The following is a 16792-nucleotide window of genomic DNA, read 5'->3' as shown; positions in this document are numbered from 1 at the left end:
GACGAAAGCAAATGAAACAACTAAATTGCACTTCCAAACAAAAGGTTTTGATTTCTAATTTTAATTTTACTCTAACAATTATAAGCAAAGAGAAGAAACTAGAGAGCGAATGATTGTTTTTGGTGTTTTTCCAAATAGTTAAAAAGCCTAGGAATGTGACCTTAACCTAGGTGTTCGCCTAATGGGTTAAATACGTTAACACTTATTTTGTTGATTGGGTATATTATAGCTCTCAACTCTATGTTAGCCACTCAATACCTCTCGGTCATAGAGTGATTTTGCCCAATTTGGCTTTCTCGAGCCCAAATGGGTATCAAACTAAATAGTTGATACGAGCTCAAGTCGGGTTCTCACTAAATAAGACTAATCAAACCCTTAATTAGCCCAATTTCTTGTTAATCAAGTTATCCTAGACTAGGTCCCTCTTTCTCAAGTAAAGACCAAGTCAAAAAGGCATGAATCAATGTTTGCAACCATTAGTTCTAAAATTAAAGCATAAACTAGGCTAAATAATCAACACCCTATCATAAACAAGCATTAAATTAAGTACCCATAAAGTTTTACACACTAGGGTTGAGTCACAACCCTAGTAAGAATTTAGATACTCATAGTGAGAAATGAAGAAAACAAAGAAGAAATGCTAATTAAACTCATAATCTAAAATTAAAATGATAAAATATGATGTTTAAATCCAAATATAGTCACAAACTTCTTAAAATAGCAAAATACAATGGCTACAGCAGCTCAAACTTTGAAACTTGATCTAAAACTGTGATTCTCGTCTATTTATAGTGGCCTAAAATGCGCAGACAAAAATATCCCTCGGGAGGTTCAGCGGCCGCACAATTCCATGTGCAGTCCGCAGATTTCTTCAGCTAGCAGGGTCTTGAATTCTGCATCCACATAATTTTGTTATGCGACTGCAAAGCATCTTCTGCAGCCGCACAATTCTTGTGCGGTTCGCACTTCAGGCAAGGCTTCAAGTCTTGGTCATTTGCACACTCTCTGAACTTTAAATTCTTTGTCAGTGCAGATCTTGTTCTGCGGCCGTACAATTCATGTGCGGTTCGCAGATCAGCTAAAATTATGTTGGGCTTTTTCACTTGTTCTGTGACCGCAAAGGGAATTCTACGGTCCACACTTTCTTCTGCGATAGCAGAAATCCTTATGCGGACTGCACTTCTTAAGTTCTGCGCCCCTTTTTGCCTTGTGAATGTGATGACCCGATAGGTCATCTTATGTTTTAGAACCTGATTCTATGATCCGAAGCCTTAAAAATCATGTTTTATCCTTCCTCGGTTTGCGTGCGCAATTCGGACATCTTTTCGGAAAGCTTTTATGTTAAAAACTGAGAAAAACAAGAATTTTTACCTTAGAAATTTGTTTGAGTTGACTTCGGTCAACGTTTTTAGACATCAGACCCGGATTCGTGTTTTAACGGTACCGGTGGCTCCGTATCGTAATTTGGGACCTGGGCGTATGCCCAGAATCGAATTCGGAGGTCCCTAGCTCGAGTTATGAATTTTTGTTGAAAATTGAAAGTCTGAAAGTTTAATGATTTTTATGAATTAACTGAGGTTTGGTTTTATTGATACTGGGTCCGTATTTTGGTTCTGGAGCCCGATACAGGTCCAAAATAATATTTATGACTTGTTTGTCGAATTTGGTGAGAAATGGAGTTGATTTGTCGTGATTTGGACATTCGGTTATGAAAATAGAAATTTTAAAGCTTTTTTGAAAATTTCCTTTAATTTGGTGTCTGATTCGTAGTTCTGGGCATTATTTTGGTGTTTTGATAGCGCGAGCGAGTTTGTATGATCTTTTTGGTTTAGAGCCCTGAGGGCTCGGGTGAGTTTCGGATAGGCTACTGAAACTTAGAATATCTGGTATTTTCCTAGAGGTGGTGGTTCTGGTACGTTGTGCTTCGCGATCGCGAAGCCATTCTCGCGATCGTGAAGAGTGAACTGGGCTGGGGAAGGTTTCCTTCTTCGCGAACGCGAAGGCTAAGTCGGGAACGCAGAGCGATGGGGGCCTTACCCTTCGCGAACATGACCAGCTCATCGCAGATGCGTAGCTTTAGGAACCTGGGGAAAGGGTCAGTCATTCTTCTACGTGAAAGCGAGCATTGGTTCGCGAACGCGAAGTCCAGGGGGTAGCAGCCTTCGCGAATGCGAAGGAAGACTCGCGAACGCGAAATCCACCCGGGCTGCTACACATCGCAAAAGCGGCAGGCCCTTCGCGAATGCGAAGAAGGCCTGACGCTCGGACCTTAAAACAGAACCAAAACGGGATTTTACCCATTTTTCATAAACTCTCCATTAGAGATCGGCCTAGGTGCAATTTTGAAGAGAAAACTCAACACCAATTCATAGGTTTGTACTCTTTAACTCATTTTCTTCCATTTCTAACATCACCCATTAAATTCCTAGCCATAATCTTTGTTCTTTCATGGTAGAAAACTAGGGATTTAAGAAGGATTGGAGGTTTTTGCAAATTGGGGTTTTAGACCTCAATTTGGGGTCGGATTCCGAAACTAATTACATAATCGGGCTCGAGGTGAATGGATTTTGGTTCGAACCTCGGGTTTTGACCAAGCGGACCTGGGGTCGATTTTTGACCTTTTGGGAAAAAGTTTGGGGAATCTAAATTTATGCATTATAATTGATTTCTTTAGCAATATTTGATATTATTAAGTCATTTGTGGATATATATGAGTGATTTGGAGGTGGATTTTAGAGGGAAAGCGGTAATTGAGCATTAAGTGGCCTTTGGAGTGAGGTAAGTGTTGTGTCTAACATTGACTTGAGGAAATATGACTTGTTTGTCTATTTACTACATGTTTAAATATTGGGAAACAACATATATGTGAGGTGATGAGTACTTATGCGTTGTAGTCAGGTTAAAGCATGCTGGCGAGGTTTGGTTTCTTGCAATTATAACTTCCTCTATTCATGTTATCCATGTTTAGACTAGTATTATTAAATTGATCGTTCTTATCATGTTTACGGATCTTCTGGTGCTAATTAAGCATTGATTTCGAAGTTGAGGTTGATATTGTGGAACCAAATGTTGAAGTAAGGCTTGTACTTGTTATTCTATCTCTCTGTTGTTATTTGTTCATTGCATTATAGTAAGGGAGAGTGTTAATGCATGAAGGGTGATGTCGTGCCATATTGTGAGTGTTAATGCATGAAGGGTGATGTCGTGCCATATTGTTAGTGTTAATGCCCGAAGGATGATGCTGTGCCATGTTATGAGAGTTAATCCACGAAGGGTGACGCCATGTCGTTTCTATTGATTTTATGGTGAGGTTGAGAGTAAAAGCACGAAGGGTGATGCCGTGCATTTTTTCTTTACCGTGTTTACTTGTTCTTATTGGTTCATAGTATATTGGCTGTTCAAGTTACTATTCTGCTGTAGTTCTCTATCTCGTATTCCCCTTTAGCATGTTCCCCCTCCCGATATTACCTGTCAAGTTTTTCCTTGCTCTTATTTGTACATATACTGTTAAATTGCACAGGTTTGTTATATAGGTGTTTTGTCATAGCCTCGTCACTACTTCGTCGAGGTTAGGTTCGACACTTACCAGTACATGAGGTTGGTTGTACTGATACTGCACTCTGCACTTCCTATGCATATTTTGGTATTGGTCCTAGCTGATCGAGAGGCGTAGCAGCTCGGACTGGTTCATCGGAGACTCAAGGTAGATTTGTTGGCATTCGCAGACCTTGAAGTCCCCATCTATCTTTTTAGTTTTTTTTTCTTACTGTTTTTTTCGTTCAAACAGTTGTATTTCTTTCAGACATTTACTTGTAGTAAATCCTAGAAGTTCGGGAATTGTGGCTCCAGATCTGGGTGGTAGTAATTAATGAAGTTTTTATATTATTCCGCACTCGATGTATTTCATTTTAGCTTATTTGTTATTATTTACTTAATTGAATAAGGATTGGCTTAATAATTCTCTAACGTCGGCTTGCCTAGCAAGTGGAATGTTAGGCGCCATCACAGTCCCGACGGTGGGAATTTCAGATCGTGATGGTGAGTTAGAACACTCCTTTTGTAGTCATATTTTATCATGGGACTTCCAACATTCCTATAATTTGCACACTTTCATTAGTTTTGGGAACATAAACCAATACTTTCGGACTACAACAAAAGCAAAAAGGTGCTAATAAGTTGTCAAAATCCATACTTATCAACTATACCTAAATCACGAACACATGTCTATGTTCGTTATTCTTGAGATATTTGGGTTCCACATTTACGTTGATGATCATGTTTGAGCATTGTTGAGATACTTGAACAATGGGATTCTTGAAGTTTATTGACTTGTTTATCGGTGCAAAAGTTGTGATTGTCGTTCACGTGTGTATTTTGCTTAATCACTATTCTTGATGTAACCCATGCTTCCTACCTTGTTTGGTGTTGATGTATATATGATTGGTGAGAAAGAGAGTAAAAGCACGAAGGGTGATTCCGTTCCATTACCTTTTTACATTATTATGTGAGGATCAGAGTAAAAGCGTGAACGGTGATGCTGTGCCATTATTTTTATATTATTAAGTGAGAATAAGAGTAAAAGCATGATAGGTGATGTCATACAATTGTTTTTACATTATTATGTGAGGATAAGAGTAAAAGCATGAAGGGTGATGCTGTGGAATTGATTTACATTAAAATGTGAGGATGAGAGTTCATGGCACAAAGGGTTTTTTCGTGCAGGCGAGGATGAGAGACATGCATTATGTTATATTGTATTTTCCTTATGTATACATTCATATCTTTATCCTAAGTTATTATTGTTGCACCTATGGTTTCTATGATGCTTGTTGTTATTATGCCTTTTCCTTCTACCTTATTTGTTATTATCCAATCCATGCCTTCATATTATTGTTATATTCATTCCTTCTTTCTTGTTTTGTTATATTTATATTTATGCCTTTTTCTCATTTGGTGTGGTTTTATCTAAACCTTCCACTTTGCTATTTATTGAAATCTATGTTCTCCTACCTTATTTTCTATCATTACTTTTGTGCCTCCCACCTTGTCTGTTACCGTTATTTATATGATCTTGCCTTGATTGTTATTGTTATCTGTATACTTTCTACTTCCTTGTTAATGTTATTGGCATTTCTTCTACCTGGTTGGTACTGTTATACATATGCTTGGTCAGGATGAGACAAATGCTCGAACGGTGTTGCCGTGCCATTTGATTTGATATACATACACATATTTGGTGAGGATGAGGTAAATGCTCGAAGGGTGTTGACATGCCATTTGATTTGATATCTTGAACATATTCCTCTTATTACAAAGATTTGTGGGTTTACTATGTTGTTTTGGTGGTTATTGCTTTAATACCGTGACTTGATCCATTAGAAATGGATGGATTATGATATTGAGGAGCCTGATCGTTATTTCTTTTATTTAATCCTATACTACTTCTCATATTTGTTCACGTAATCTACTTTTCTATTCTAGTGTTGTCTCTATTGCAAATTTAACTGCACATGTTATATTAGTGAGTATTTTTTATCTTAAAAACCTCGTTACTACTTCACCGAGGTTAGTCAAGATACTTACTGAATACATGGGATCGGTTATACTCATACTATTCTTCTGCAGCTTGCGTGCAGATATTCGATGATGGGAGGCTACGGAGTTCGAGGGCCTAGCATTGAAGACGTACCAGCACTCCAGACACAAGCTACCATTTATTCGTGGTATTTAGGATTTATATTTCTATTTATGTAAATTTCAAACATATGATGTATCTTTCCTCAAACTGAAGTTGTACACTTATTCATACTCGCTCGTGACTTGTACTACCAGTTTTTTGGATAGTTGTATTAAATTCTTTCGCCTATTTCATTCATTATCTCTGTTGGTTTCTTATCATAGTAGTGACTTATACTGTTGGGCTTACCTAACATGATGCATTAGATGCCATCATGACTTATTGGAATTTTCAGTCATGACATTCCTCAGAGTATTATTTGGGTCCAGTAGGATTGCCCATATCATCCACAGCCATAGGAATCTTAGGATCTTTCTGAAAGATATCCCAAAGTTCTTAGTGTTCATCTTCTAGAAAATTAGGCATTCTTTCTTTCCACCATCCATAGTATTTTTGGTGAACAATGGTGGCCTAACAATTAATTTTTCTTCTTGAGCGTCTGGGGATGCAGCCATCGTAGATTCTTTCAATGTGTTAGTCTTTGCTGAAAGAGCCTACTCTAATACCAATTATTATTCTAAGATTTCACTGTAACACAAGAGGGGGAGGGTAAATTATGTATTACTCGATTTTTGTAAATTAAAAAAGCCGGTTCTTTTACTTAATAGACACAAACAACTAGCTAAATATAAAATTTAAATAACACAATAATTTTACGTGGACAACCTCCTTTCTCAATGGAGTAAAAACTACGACCTATCGGTATAGGATTTGCCTTTAAAATTTCACTAACTTCAAAGAGCAGTATTTAGGTTATAACTCAATAACCAAGGGGGCTAACTCTAGTACCCATCCCCTACAATTTACTTAATTATAGCTATTTCTTTCCAAACTAACACTAGTCTAGAAAGCGAAAGAAAAACTCAAAGTTTATATTAACCTATGATTACATTTCTTTGAAAGTAAATAGGTTACAATTCAAGAACAGGGGCTAACTAGTAAAGTTATTGTCATGTGACCAGGAGGTTACATGTTCAAGTCGTGAAAATAGCCTCTTCCCCGGACCTCGTGCATAGCGGGATTTAGTGAATCGGGTTGCCCTTTTAGGTTACAATTCAAGAACAATGACTCAACCTAAAAACTAAAGAACTAAGCAGCTTCCACTTCGAAATCTGGTTCTTTTGGTTGAGCAAGTTGAGTCCGCAAAAGCACCTTCGTGCTTGAGATTGCTATTGCCAAGAGTGATTCCTTGAAACTGTGCGAATAGCATGAGACTTGAGTAGCAGCACTAAGGCTCTTTATATAGTTGTGAGGTTGGCCGAAATTCTTCTCCAATTAATACTCCAAAATGTAGAATATTTCGATAAGAAAAACCTTTCCTTATTAGATTTGGTTTTCTTATTTGTTTCCAACTCTTCAACCTTTTCTTGAATGCAAGCTTTTTATAATTGATAAAACCCTTTTTTACACGGATTCCCCCGTTAATATTTTCCTTATAGCGTATGAATTGACTTCTTTGTGGTATTCGTCTTGCATTCAACTTTCTGTCGTTTTTGATCAATATCTTCACCATTCTGTTTCATTCTACTACAAACCTGGTTCTTTTATCATCTGCATGTTATGTCTTAGCACCAGTTAGTAGCATAGAAAATAACATTAGAAAAACCTAATTTTTCCAATACATTTGTTAATCATCAAAATTTAGTTTACGCTAAACATGCTTATCTCAACACAAATTCGAGTTTGAATTGCTAGTCGAGCTCTTGGTAATCTTCTTTTTCTTTGTCACAATGAGCTCTTGTTAGGCTGTCAGTTGGTATATGTTTTGCAATGCGGTTGTAAAGTAGAACTTACAATATACCACAGTTTTTGAATGTTATCGCTTTGAATGTAGTGTTTAAAACTTTTTTGCAACTCTTTTCATCTTATATGTTTTGTCAAATATGAAATTATCTTACTACTATGTCCTAGATGAGGTACATATATACTTACATAATGAAGATCAATTTTTATTATGCGACTCTAATGCAACTTTAGGGGTATTAAAGATATTTTTATCATAAAGATCAATTCAATAACTTGGGGATTTGATTGAAGATTTGTCAAGTAACAGATTAACATTCAGTTCCAAAGCAAACATTCAATCCGAAAGCAATTTTTCTTTTTTCTTTTTTCTAAAAAAGGGAACATGTTAAGTATTGATACAACACATATTATTTTGCACAAATTTAATGAAGTTTTCAGGAAAAGTACTTCCGGGAAACTGTAGAAATGACACCTTGAACGTCATAAACCAGGGACATACTTATTGCCTAATTTCATAGCAGATTACACAACCAAAATTAAGAACTAAAAGAAATTCTCACTTGAATGTTGACAATTGCCAAGTGTATTACCAGTAAATTAGACAAATTATTGAATTAGTGAAGAATTCAATCTAATTTCTCAACAAACACGTGATAGGCAGCACGTTAATTCGCAATCAAAGGTGTGAAATATTGCCATAGAGAATTACACTTTCCTTTCACTTGCAAATGTGATGTAACTAGCTCTCTTCACACTTGTTGCAAAGTTACAATGAATCCAACTTCCAAAAGTAAGAGTAATTTCTTATTTTCAAACAATTTAATCCAGATGTTCACACGGACTTGGAAAACTTGAATTCGGCAGCAGAGTTCTTCTGAAAATCACCCTTTTCTTCATTATCAAGCAGCAAAGCATCCAAGATGGCTTGGATATAAAGAATCAAGATTTAGGTCAAGCTCATTCCTCCTTGCCTCTGCTTCTCCCCCTTGGAAATTGCCTCTGCATTCATAATTAGCCCACGGCAAACTTAATTAAGACTCTCAAATAGCACTCAATCAACCCTCTTTATCTAAGTTTCGAAAAGCATGGTCAATGGGGGTAAAAGAAGAGGGTTGCATTAAGCTGATGGTCAACGTAAACATAGTCTAGCAATGACAAAAATAAGTAAGAGAAACCCAATGCCATTCCACAAAAAAAATTTGTAAGTGGTATTTTGGTGCAACTTGATTAATCCACAAGTAGGGGTGGGCATAGTTTGGGCAGACCCGAAATCCGATTTTTTTGGATTTTTGGTTTGGATTTTCGGATTTTGGATTTAAGTTTGAAATTTTTTGGATTTCGGATTGGATATTGGATTTGATACTTCGAATTTTTGGATATCCGAAAATCTGAAATTCTTATACTTTATATTTAGTCCATTATCCATATGTCAATAGTAATAAGTTCAATACCTTACCCATTAGATATTATCTCATATATTCAATATTAATTACTAAGTTAATGTGATAATACTTTCTATTTGAACATGGTTTTACTATTTTCACTTCTTATCGGCCGTATTAATGTCTCTATTGTATTTTTTGATAATAATTTCATTACTTGAATACTTCATTTGGATAATTGAGTGATAATGGAAAACTTTTCAGGTAAATTAACATGAGTACTCATTTGGATATTCATTTTTGTAAAAGGAAGAAACTTCTCAACCTATAAGCTCAAAACCGAAAATCCAAAATATCCAAACCGATTAATCCGAAATCGAACTTAAAAAATTCGATCAAATCCGAACTTATTTGGATTGAATTTGGATTGTCATTTCTTCAATCCGAAAATAAAAAATCCAAACTGAAATTTTCATATGCAATCCGAATTGCCCGAACGCCCACCTCTATTAATAAGATGTTTGATACCTCCTAGAAGTAGGTATGTTCGTAGTTCGATTTTGGTCGGTTTTCCTCTAAAAAGAAACTGATCAATTAAGTCAATTTTTCAAATATCAAAATCAAACCAAACAAATTAAGTCTTGCTATTGTATATATTTGTCGATTTTATTTTTCGGTTTTCTAGTTTTAGTGATTTTTTCTTAAATATGAGATATACACTGCCAAGCACATATTTTGACGGCTATTTTTCAACATAATTAACACTATCAAAGCAATTACTCTTTAAGAAAATATATCATTTAGCAAGATATCTTGATGTCAATTGAATTAAATAGTGGACTAATAATTTAAGGATCTAATTAAAGAGAAGTTATTTTTGTTGTGAAAAAAGATTCTTAGACTTAAAAAAATAAAGACGATCAATCAAACTAGAATTTGTGTGCTTTTGTGTAATAATAAATTTTAAATATGTACTTTTATACTAGGTTAGGTTTGATTTTTTTTTTTTGGGTTATTTTTTGTTTAAAACCAAAATCAAACCAAAATTGGTCTGTCTTTAAAATTTAAAATCAAAACCAAATCAAGCAAAAACCTATTAGTTTTTGTCGTCGGTTTGATTTGATATTTTTGGTTTTCCGTGAACACCCTTGTCTACAAGCATAGATTTCGTGTAACTCTAAACTTAGATAGATAAGAACAAATCATCTAACATTTATGTTTATACTGGGATTTAAACCTTGGTCTCCATGTTCAATCCCACTTCATTAACCGACCACATTATTAGGTGCCGCTATGCCATTCAAATTGAAATCGGAAGTTTGACATGATTATAAGACGTACTACTTTCCAAGAATAAAACGCTGATAAATTTTGTTTATTCATTCATTTATTTTGGCAGATAAGTAATAATTACCTGGTGTTTAGGCATGGAATTGTTTGTGGGAAGAGAAAAGACGTTGAAGTAGGGACATGATGATTTTGCTCTTCCCATTCAGCCTGCTGTCCTATTCTCTTCTCCTTATCTTTGATCTGTTCAGCAAATAGACAATGCAAATAAAATGAGCCTACTTAATAACTTAGAGATAACGAAGTGGAAAGAGTCCCTTCGCCCTTTTGGGACATCTGATAAAATCGGAACAGAAAAGATTAGCATGCACAAATTGAGAAATGGTAAAATGCAACTACATGAAAATTTTACGGCTAATAACAGAAGTAGTTTCACCTTCTTCGTTAGCGTGTTATTTTCCTCCCGTATTGCCTTTTCCTGTAAAATAGCAGAACAAATTCTTAAGCTATCAATGACGAGCCATTTTTCAATTAAGTTTATGATTGATATGGTAAACGTCATAATTTTTTATGGGTGAGTGAGTTCAAATATTTTTTGTATTAAGGATAATAAGTAATATAATCGTCAAATAGGAAGTGTTATATGAAATCTTTAGTACTAAATTAAAGATTTATTATAACGTTTAAATTTTAGTTGGATCAAGTAATATGAAGTTAATAGTTGTAAGAAAAATGACTTATGCCTATAAGTGAGGGAAGTTATTTTTCCTTGTTAATTTTTGTAACCAAATACCATAAAACAACTTTCTCATAAAAAATATATTCCTGAAAAATAACTTTCGCTCTAGCTAACTTTTTCAAACAACAAAAGCTAGTACATAAAATGCAAAATTTCCACGAGGAAGCAAACCTTCTTCTGCAGCTCAGAGATAGATTCATGTATGAGTTGATTCTGCAAGAGAACAGCAGTCAAAAGTTCATATTAGTGAAAGCCCAAAAATTGAATCTTGGTCGGTAGTGCTTTCTTTTTTTATAGGCCTTAAACCACCAAGAATCGTGGTAGGACAAATTTAATCAAAGGTTTCGAATTCGAGTACTTAGAATGGAAAATTCTAGTAGGGAGTGCTTCTACCTTTAATGAATCTTATACGGTGTGAATCCAGACTAACACTGGACACCGGAAAGAAAACCAAAAAACAAAAGCCCAAAATTTGAATGGAGAAAAAAAGTCCCTTTACCTTTCTGGATCGAATAGCTTTAAGAGCGCTGTCAAGCTGCTGCTCCAAATTCTGGAGGTCCTTCAAGCTCAACGACTCCAGATCTTCTCCCAAATAATGCCTGGAAAAGTATAAGGAAAAATGAACATTGAATCAGTCTACGCTAGGTTTTCAAAAAGAAAATACTGATAGTGTAAATAATTTTTACACTTATCAAAAAATGGTGGAATTACGAACATTTTTTTTGTTATATATAAGGTATGAAATCCCCTTGAGAAAAAATTTTAATGTATCAATAAAGGCGGTTCAAAAGTTACTTTAAGTCAAAAGTTTAAATTCTGATTGTTATATTCTAGTATTTTTTTGAATTCCCTTTATAAATTTTTAGTTCCGTCATTGTTACTAAATCATTTAAAAATCATGTTCTAACTTCTAGAGTAGTAATTAAACATGATGGGAAACTAACAAAGCAAGGGAAATGATCTCATAAAGCATGTAAAATACATTAATAGTATAAAGTTTCTTTACAACATGATGTATATAAATTAAACTCTCCCAGAAGATTTCATGGAAGCAATGATGCTCTTACTTGTGGTTCCTTTGCAGAAGATCAATCTTAGCTTTGAGTTTTGTGTATTCCAAGCTCCAATTCTCCTGCAATATATAATTCATTCTTAGTGCATTGATACTAGAAAACCTCGTATTTGCAGATATGTACCCCTATCAATTAAAGGAAAGAAAAAGCTGATAGTCATACTGATGATGATTCAGAATTGCTCGCAAGAAAGCGTCTCTCTGCATATGAGTATCTTTCATATCGATCAAGAATCTTCTCCATACTGTTGCAAGAAGTGGTACAATTACTAGCTACCTCTTTCCAAGAAAAATCTTTGGAAGAAATAATTTTGTAGACACATTATGTAAAAATACTTGATTTGTAACAAGGGTACCGTAGAAAAATACTTCCTGCATTCCTCAAACAGATGCATTTTGTGAGCAAGTTGATATCTAAGTTGCTTGGATTCGGGTGCGGGTATATGATATGGGTGTAGATCTAGAGGTCAGATCCTTCATGATCAAAATTATAAGATTCTGGAATACGGATTCAGGCACGATTGCAGGGATTCGGTTAAAAATAATTCATATATCTAAAAATAGAGTTATAAAAGTATATCTAAATTATGAGACATTATGTGAAAAACTTACAATGTATTCTGAGAAGGATAAAATATTAATCTAAGAGGGAAAGGAGATAAAAGGAAAATGAGTGACATAAAAGTTTCTGTATATAAGGTATTCTATTTTCTTTAATTTTATCCTATCTTTTGTTTTGATTTCAGAAGTCATTATATCCGTCCCAATTTCTCCGTCGATTTTTTTAAAAGTACCCAAAATCAGTTGACCATATTTAGTACGAATTCCACACCTACCCCATACACATATCGTGTCGATACGAGTACGGCATCTAAAGTAAAGAGTCCGAGCAACTTAGATTCATATTATCGAAACATCTTATCTTACCCCATTTAGCCCAAACGTACGTTGTATTGATCATGTAACTCCAATAATTTTGCAGGTTGTGGATTGTAGGTTGCCGCTGGATAGCTTGAATAAGCTAGACTTGTCTCACATAATTAGAGGTGGATTTGAGAATTGAATTTTATGGTTTCTCGATTCTAAGATAAAAATCTCAAGTGCTAGTATATATTTAGTGAATTTTTAACACATATGCAGGATGTGGCCAAAGTTACTAAAATCTATCGAACCCGTCTATTTAAGGGGTCTTTACACAAATAGCCATTAGATTCACTGTTTGATTTTTCTAACGAGTATATATAAATAATACATGATTATACACATATTATACATATATCATACATCCAAAGTTTATTTTTTGATATAGATGAAGCACATATATTATTTGTGTAATATATCTCTTATAGCCAAAATAGAAAAGCTCCAATAATTTTCAATAACATAAAAGAATTCCTAATAAAATGTCTTTGTTTAGGTAACCCATCTATGCATGAATTATTGGTCGTAAAAATTTGATGGACAATATTTCGATACTATCTTTACCGGAAGAAGCTGGCTATCGCAGCCCCTTGCTTTTCAAATTTATATTCTATCGACCCTTCAAAATTTCCGCTAAATACAATTCAATTGATCTCTTTTCTCTAGTTACAAACTGCTGTCCAACTAAACCTATTTCCGCTACGAAATGGACATCAATATGTGCCATGTTGGCCAGGTGACCATGGATTTTGAAAATGCTTTTTCAGAAAATTGGTTTTCCTCTATAAAGATTTCTTGAGAAAAAAAAATGCAAATATATGTGTAATACTTAACTTATAATGAGAGGTCAAATTTTAGCAAAAATAAAACACTAAGTGTTTACACACATTTTAACAAATATATGTACTATCTCCGTTTCAGTTTATGTGAATCTATTTTCTTTTTGGTCCGTTCCAAAAAGAATGACCCCTTTCTAAATTTGGAAATAATTTTGCTTAAACTTACAATTCTACCCTTAATGAGAAGCTTTTATAACCACATAAATACTCTGGGCCCTTTTTGAATTGTTTAAGACCACAAATTCCAAAAGTCTTATTTTTTCTTAAACTTCATGCCCAGTCAAACAGATTAACATAAATTGGAACGGAGGGAGTAATAACTAAGAGAAATTGTAAATTATCGTTTATTTATTTCTGAAACGTCCCACTTAATAAATTCACCCACTAATTGGAGCAATAAGAGTAGTTTTGTAAAAGAGTGACTTCAATTTTTTTTATGTATCGCATATATTACAACATTTTCAATTTATCAAAAAACGACAAATAATATAGACAGAAGATACTAACAAATTCCTACCTCTAACCTCTATAAACCAGTGTAGCAAAGTATATTTAATAATTCTGAGGAAATTCTAAAGAAAAAGAAAAAGATGGATGGGAATATAAACTGTTCTCTTGTGATTACACAGCTTTCATTAAGTTTCCGTACCCTTGGAAATGTAACAAAAACGATTGAATATTAAGCGCAATAGCTTAAGATCCTGCATGTTTTCACTTTGCCCAGCCTTTCTGAATCACCAATATTGCATGCATTTATTTCTGTATGATTCAGACATTATCACCATAAATAGAATAACTTGATTCTGCAGTGCCTAAGATCGCTTCTACTTAAAATGGTGGTGTCTGATTAGCGTGTGATGTCGACTATTTCACTAGGCTGCTATTTCCTATAATATATCAAATAATTCTAACCATTAATATTTACACAAATGGGAAAATATGATATGTTTTATTATTATTATTATTGAGATTTAAACTCTAGTTTCTCATGATTGACGGAATTCACCAAGCTGTATTATGTCAAGGTCAAGTAGCTTTCCATGCACTAAACGATTACACCAGTCATCTGTTTTTCTAGCCAGTATTCGTCAAACTTAATAGGTCAATGTGGATGACTCGAGTTTCACACACTCTTCCTGTACAAGAATACTAGACGAAGAAAGTTTATCCCTATGTTACTTTATGTACACCTATTACTATTTGGGGAGTCAAACAAAGATTTTCTTTAATCATAATTTTTGTAAATAATTAATAAATATTTTGAATTATTATATATGGTAACTTATATAGTATTCTTCATGTAGTTTCTAAATATATAAATTTATTTTTAAAAAATTGAAATTTTTATGTCAATATTCACATAAATAATTAGGCAATTTGGCCCTTGTACTTCGAAAAGCTTCGCATAAACTGGAAAGAGGGGAATAAAACGGCGTTCAAAATTGTACACACACACACACACACACACATATATATATATATATATATATATATATACATACATACATACATACACTCCGTTTTAATTTAGATGGTATAGTTTGACTCGGAACAAAGTTTAAGGGGAAAAAAAGAAGAATAGTTTCGAAATATGTGGTCCTAAAAGCTTAAGGGGCAAAAGCTTTGTAGGGCCATGACATTTGTGTGACTATAAAAATTTCTCATTAAGGATAAATTGGGTAAAATAAAAAGTTTAAAGTAAATTATTTCCAAATATAGAAATCTATAATCTTTTTGGAATAGACTAAAAAGGAAAGTGTATCATTTAAAATATATGAATAACAAGACCTCAAAATCTTCCCCAAAATTTGTAGGATTCATGAGCGTGGAAATGCCAATTTAACATATAATATAGCTACAAGATCCTCTGTTAGAAGTGAGAAATCCATTGAACTAAGGATCAATACGTTCCGAGAGACTCTTGGAAAAGTAACAGATTTTACTTAATTCGTTGTTCTTTTTTTCCTTTCCAAGCAGAGACACTTAGCAGAGTAAAGATGATCAGATCCAAGATAACGTAGTATAGTTCTTTTATCGGTAGTAATATTCAACAACAAACGAAAACGAAAAACTAACAGCAAGAGCCACTACTACAAGCAACAAATATACTCATAAAAATGATGAAATCGAAGATGGATGTGTTTCTAAGACAACCAATTTGTAGCACAAAACAAATAAATACTCATATTCCAGCGTATGTGATCTTATTTCCTTTTTAATCTGTTCAAATAAGATTTACCTTATCCTAAATTTGAAATGATATAATTTAAATTTTCTATAAAACCTTTACTTCCATACTTTTATAGCCACACAATATTATAAGTAGCATGTTAAAGACCACAAAATCACACAAACTTGTCGACATGTCTCGGACCACAACTTTCAGAAATTCTCTTCTTGTTTTAACTCCGCACTCAGCCAAACATGGTCACACAAAATGAAACAGAGGGAGTATGCAAACAAGTAAGAACCGAATCATGCAAGAAGAAACCCTATTCGACATCATTTCTTAAAGGAGAACTCAAACAAGTAAGATAACAATGGAGGATTAAATTATAATTCGTACCAAGAATCAGAAGAGTAGTCAGAGAGCTTCCCTTTGTGAGAGAAAATAATCAAAGCCACCTCTGCATCACAAAGCACTGAGATTTCATGAGCTTTCTTCACTAAACCACCTTTCCTCTTTGAAAATGTCACTTGCCTATTTACCTTATTCTCTATACGCCTCAGTTCCACTTTTCCTCTTCCCATCTTTCCCTTTCCCCAATTCTCAACAGATGACCTCAAAATGGAAACCCTGGATTTATTGAACAAAAGGGGAAAGAGAAAAAAAAAAAGGCAAAAACCCTAGGTAGGAGTTTTTTTCACAAAAATAAACAAATACCCATTTTTGTAAAAGAAAAAAAAAAGAAACTGTAGTATGGAGTACTACTTTTTTTGTTGTTTCAAAGCGGGGAGGATTATTAGGTTAAGAAAGGAGAGGTTGTCTGAAAAGGCAAGTACAAGAAAAGATAAGACAGGATATAGTGGTAAGACCACAGGTCTTAAAGAACCAGGTGGTGTTTTAAG

At 34.1% G+C, this 16792-nt stretch overlaps 1 protein-coding gene across 1 annotated transcript; it reads right to left on the bottom strand.

Annotated features, from left to right (window-relative positions):
* Positions 1-8050: 8050 nt before the first annotated feature.
* LOC104090460 (agamous-like MADS-box protein AP1) lies at positions 8051-16659 on the bottom strand. Its single transcript, XM_070199734.1, has 8 exons — positions 16290-16659; positions 12127-12208; positions 11959-12023; positions 11391-11490; positions 11063-11104; positions 10589-10630; positions 10280-10395; positions 8051-8482 (listed from the first exon to the last, which is right to left on the bottom strand). Exons 1-8 carry the CDS (start codon positions 16472-16474, stop codon positions 8383-8385), a joined length of 732 nt encoding a protein of 243 aa, XP_070055835.1. The 5' UTR covers positions 16475-16659; the 3' UTR covers positions 8051-8382.
* Positions 16660-16792: the final 133 nt, after the last annotated feature.

The sequence above is a fragment of the Nicotiana tomentosiformis genome, chromosome 4, assembly GCF_000390325.3.
Source record: "Nicotiana tomentosiformis chromosome 4, ASM39032v3, whole genome shotgun sequence".
Taxonomy (NCBI): Eukaryota; Viridiplantae; Streptophyta; class Magnoliopsida; order Solanales; family Solanaceae; genus Nicotiana; species Nicotiana tomentosiformis.
This window is presented reverse-complemented; position numbering and strand designations above follow the sequence as displayed.

Coding starts and splice junctions, on each gene's coding strand:
- LOC104090460 (XM_070199734.1), bottom strand. CDS start 16,474: ATGGGAAGAGGAAAAGTGGAACTGAGGCGTATAGAGAATAAGGTAAAT. Junction 12,209..16,289: donor GACTACTCTTCTGATTCTTG/GTACGAATTATA, acceptor TTCTTGCAACAG/TATGGAGAAGATTCTTGATC. Junction 10,396..10,588: donor ATAACACGCTAACGAAGAAG/GTGAAACTACTT, acceptor TTTGCTGAACAG/ATCAAAGATAAGGAGAAGAG.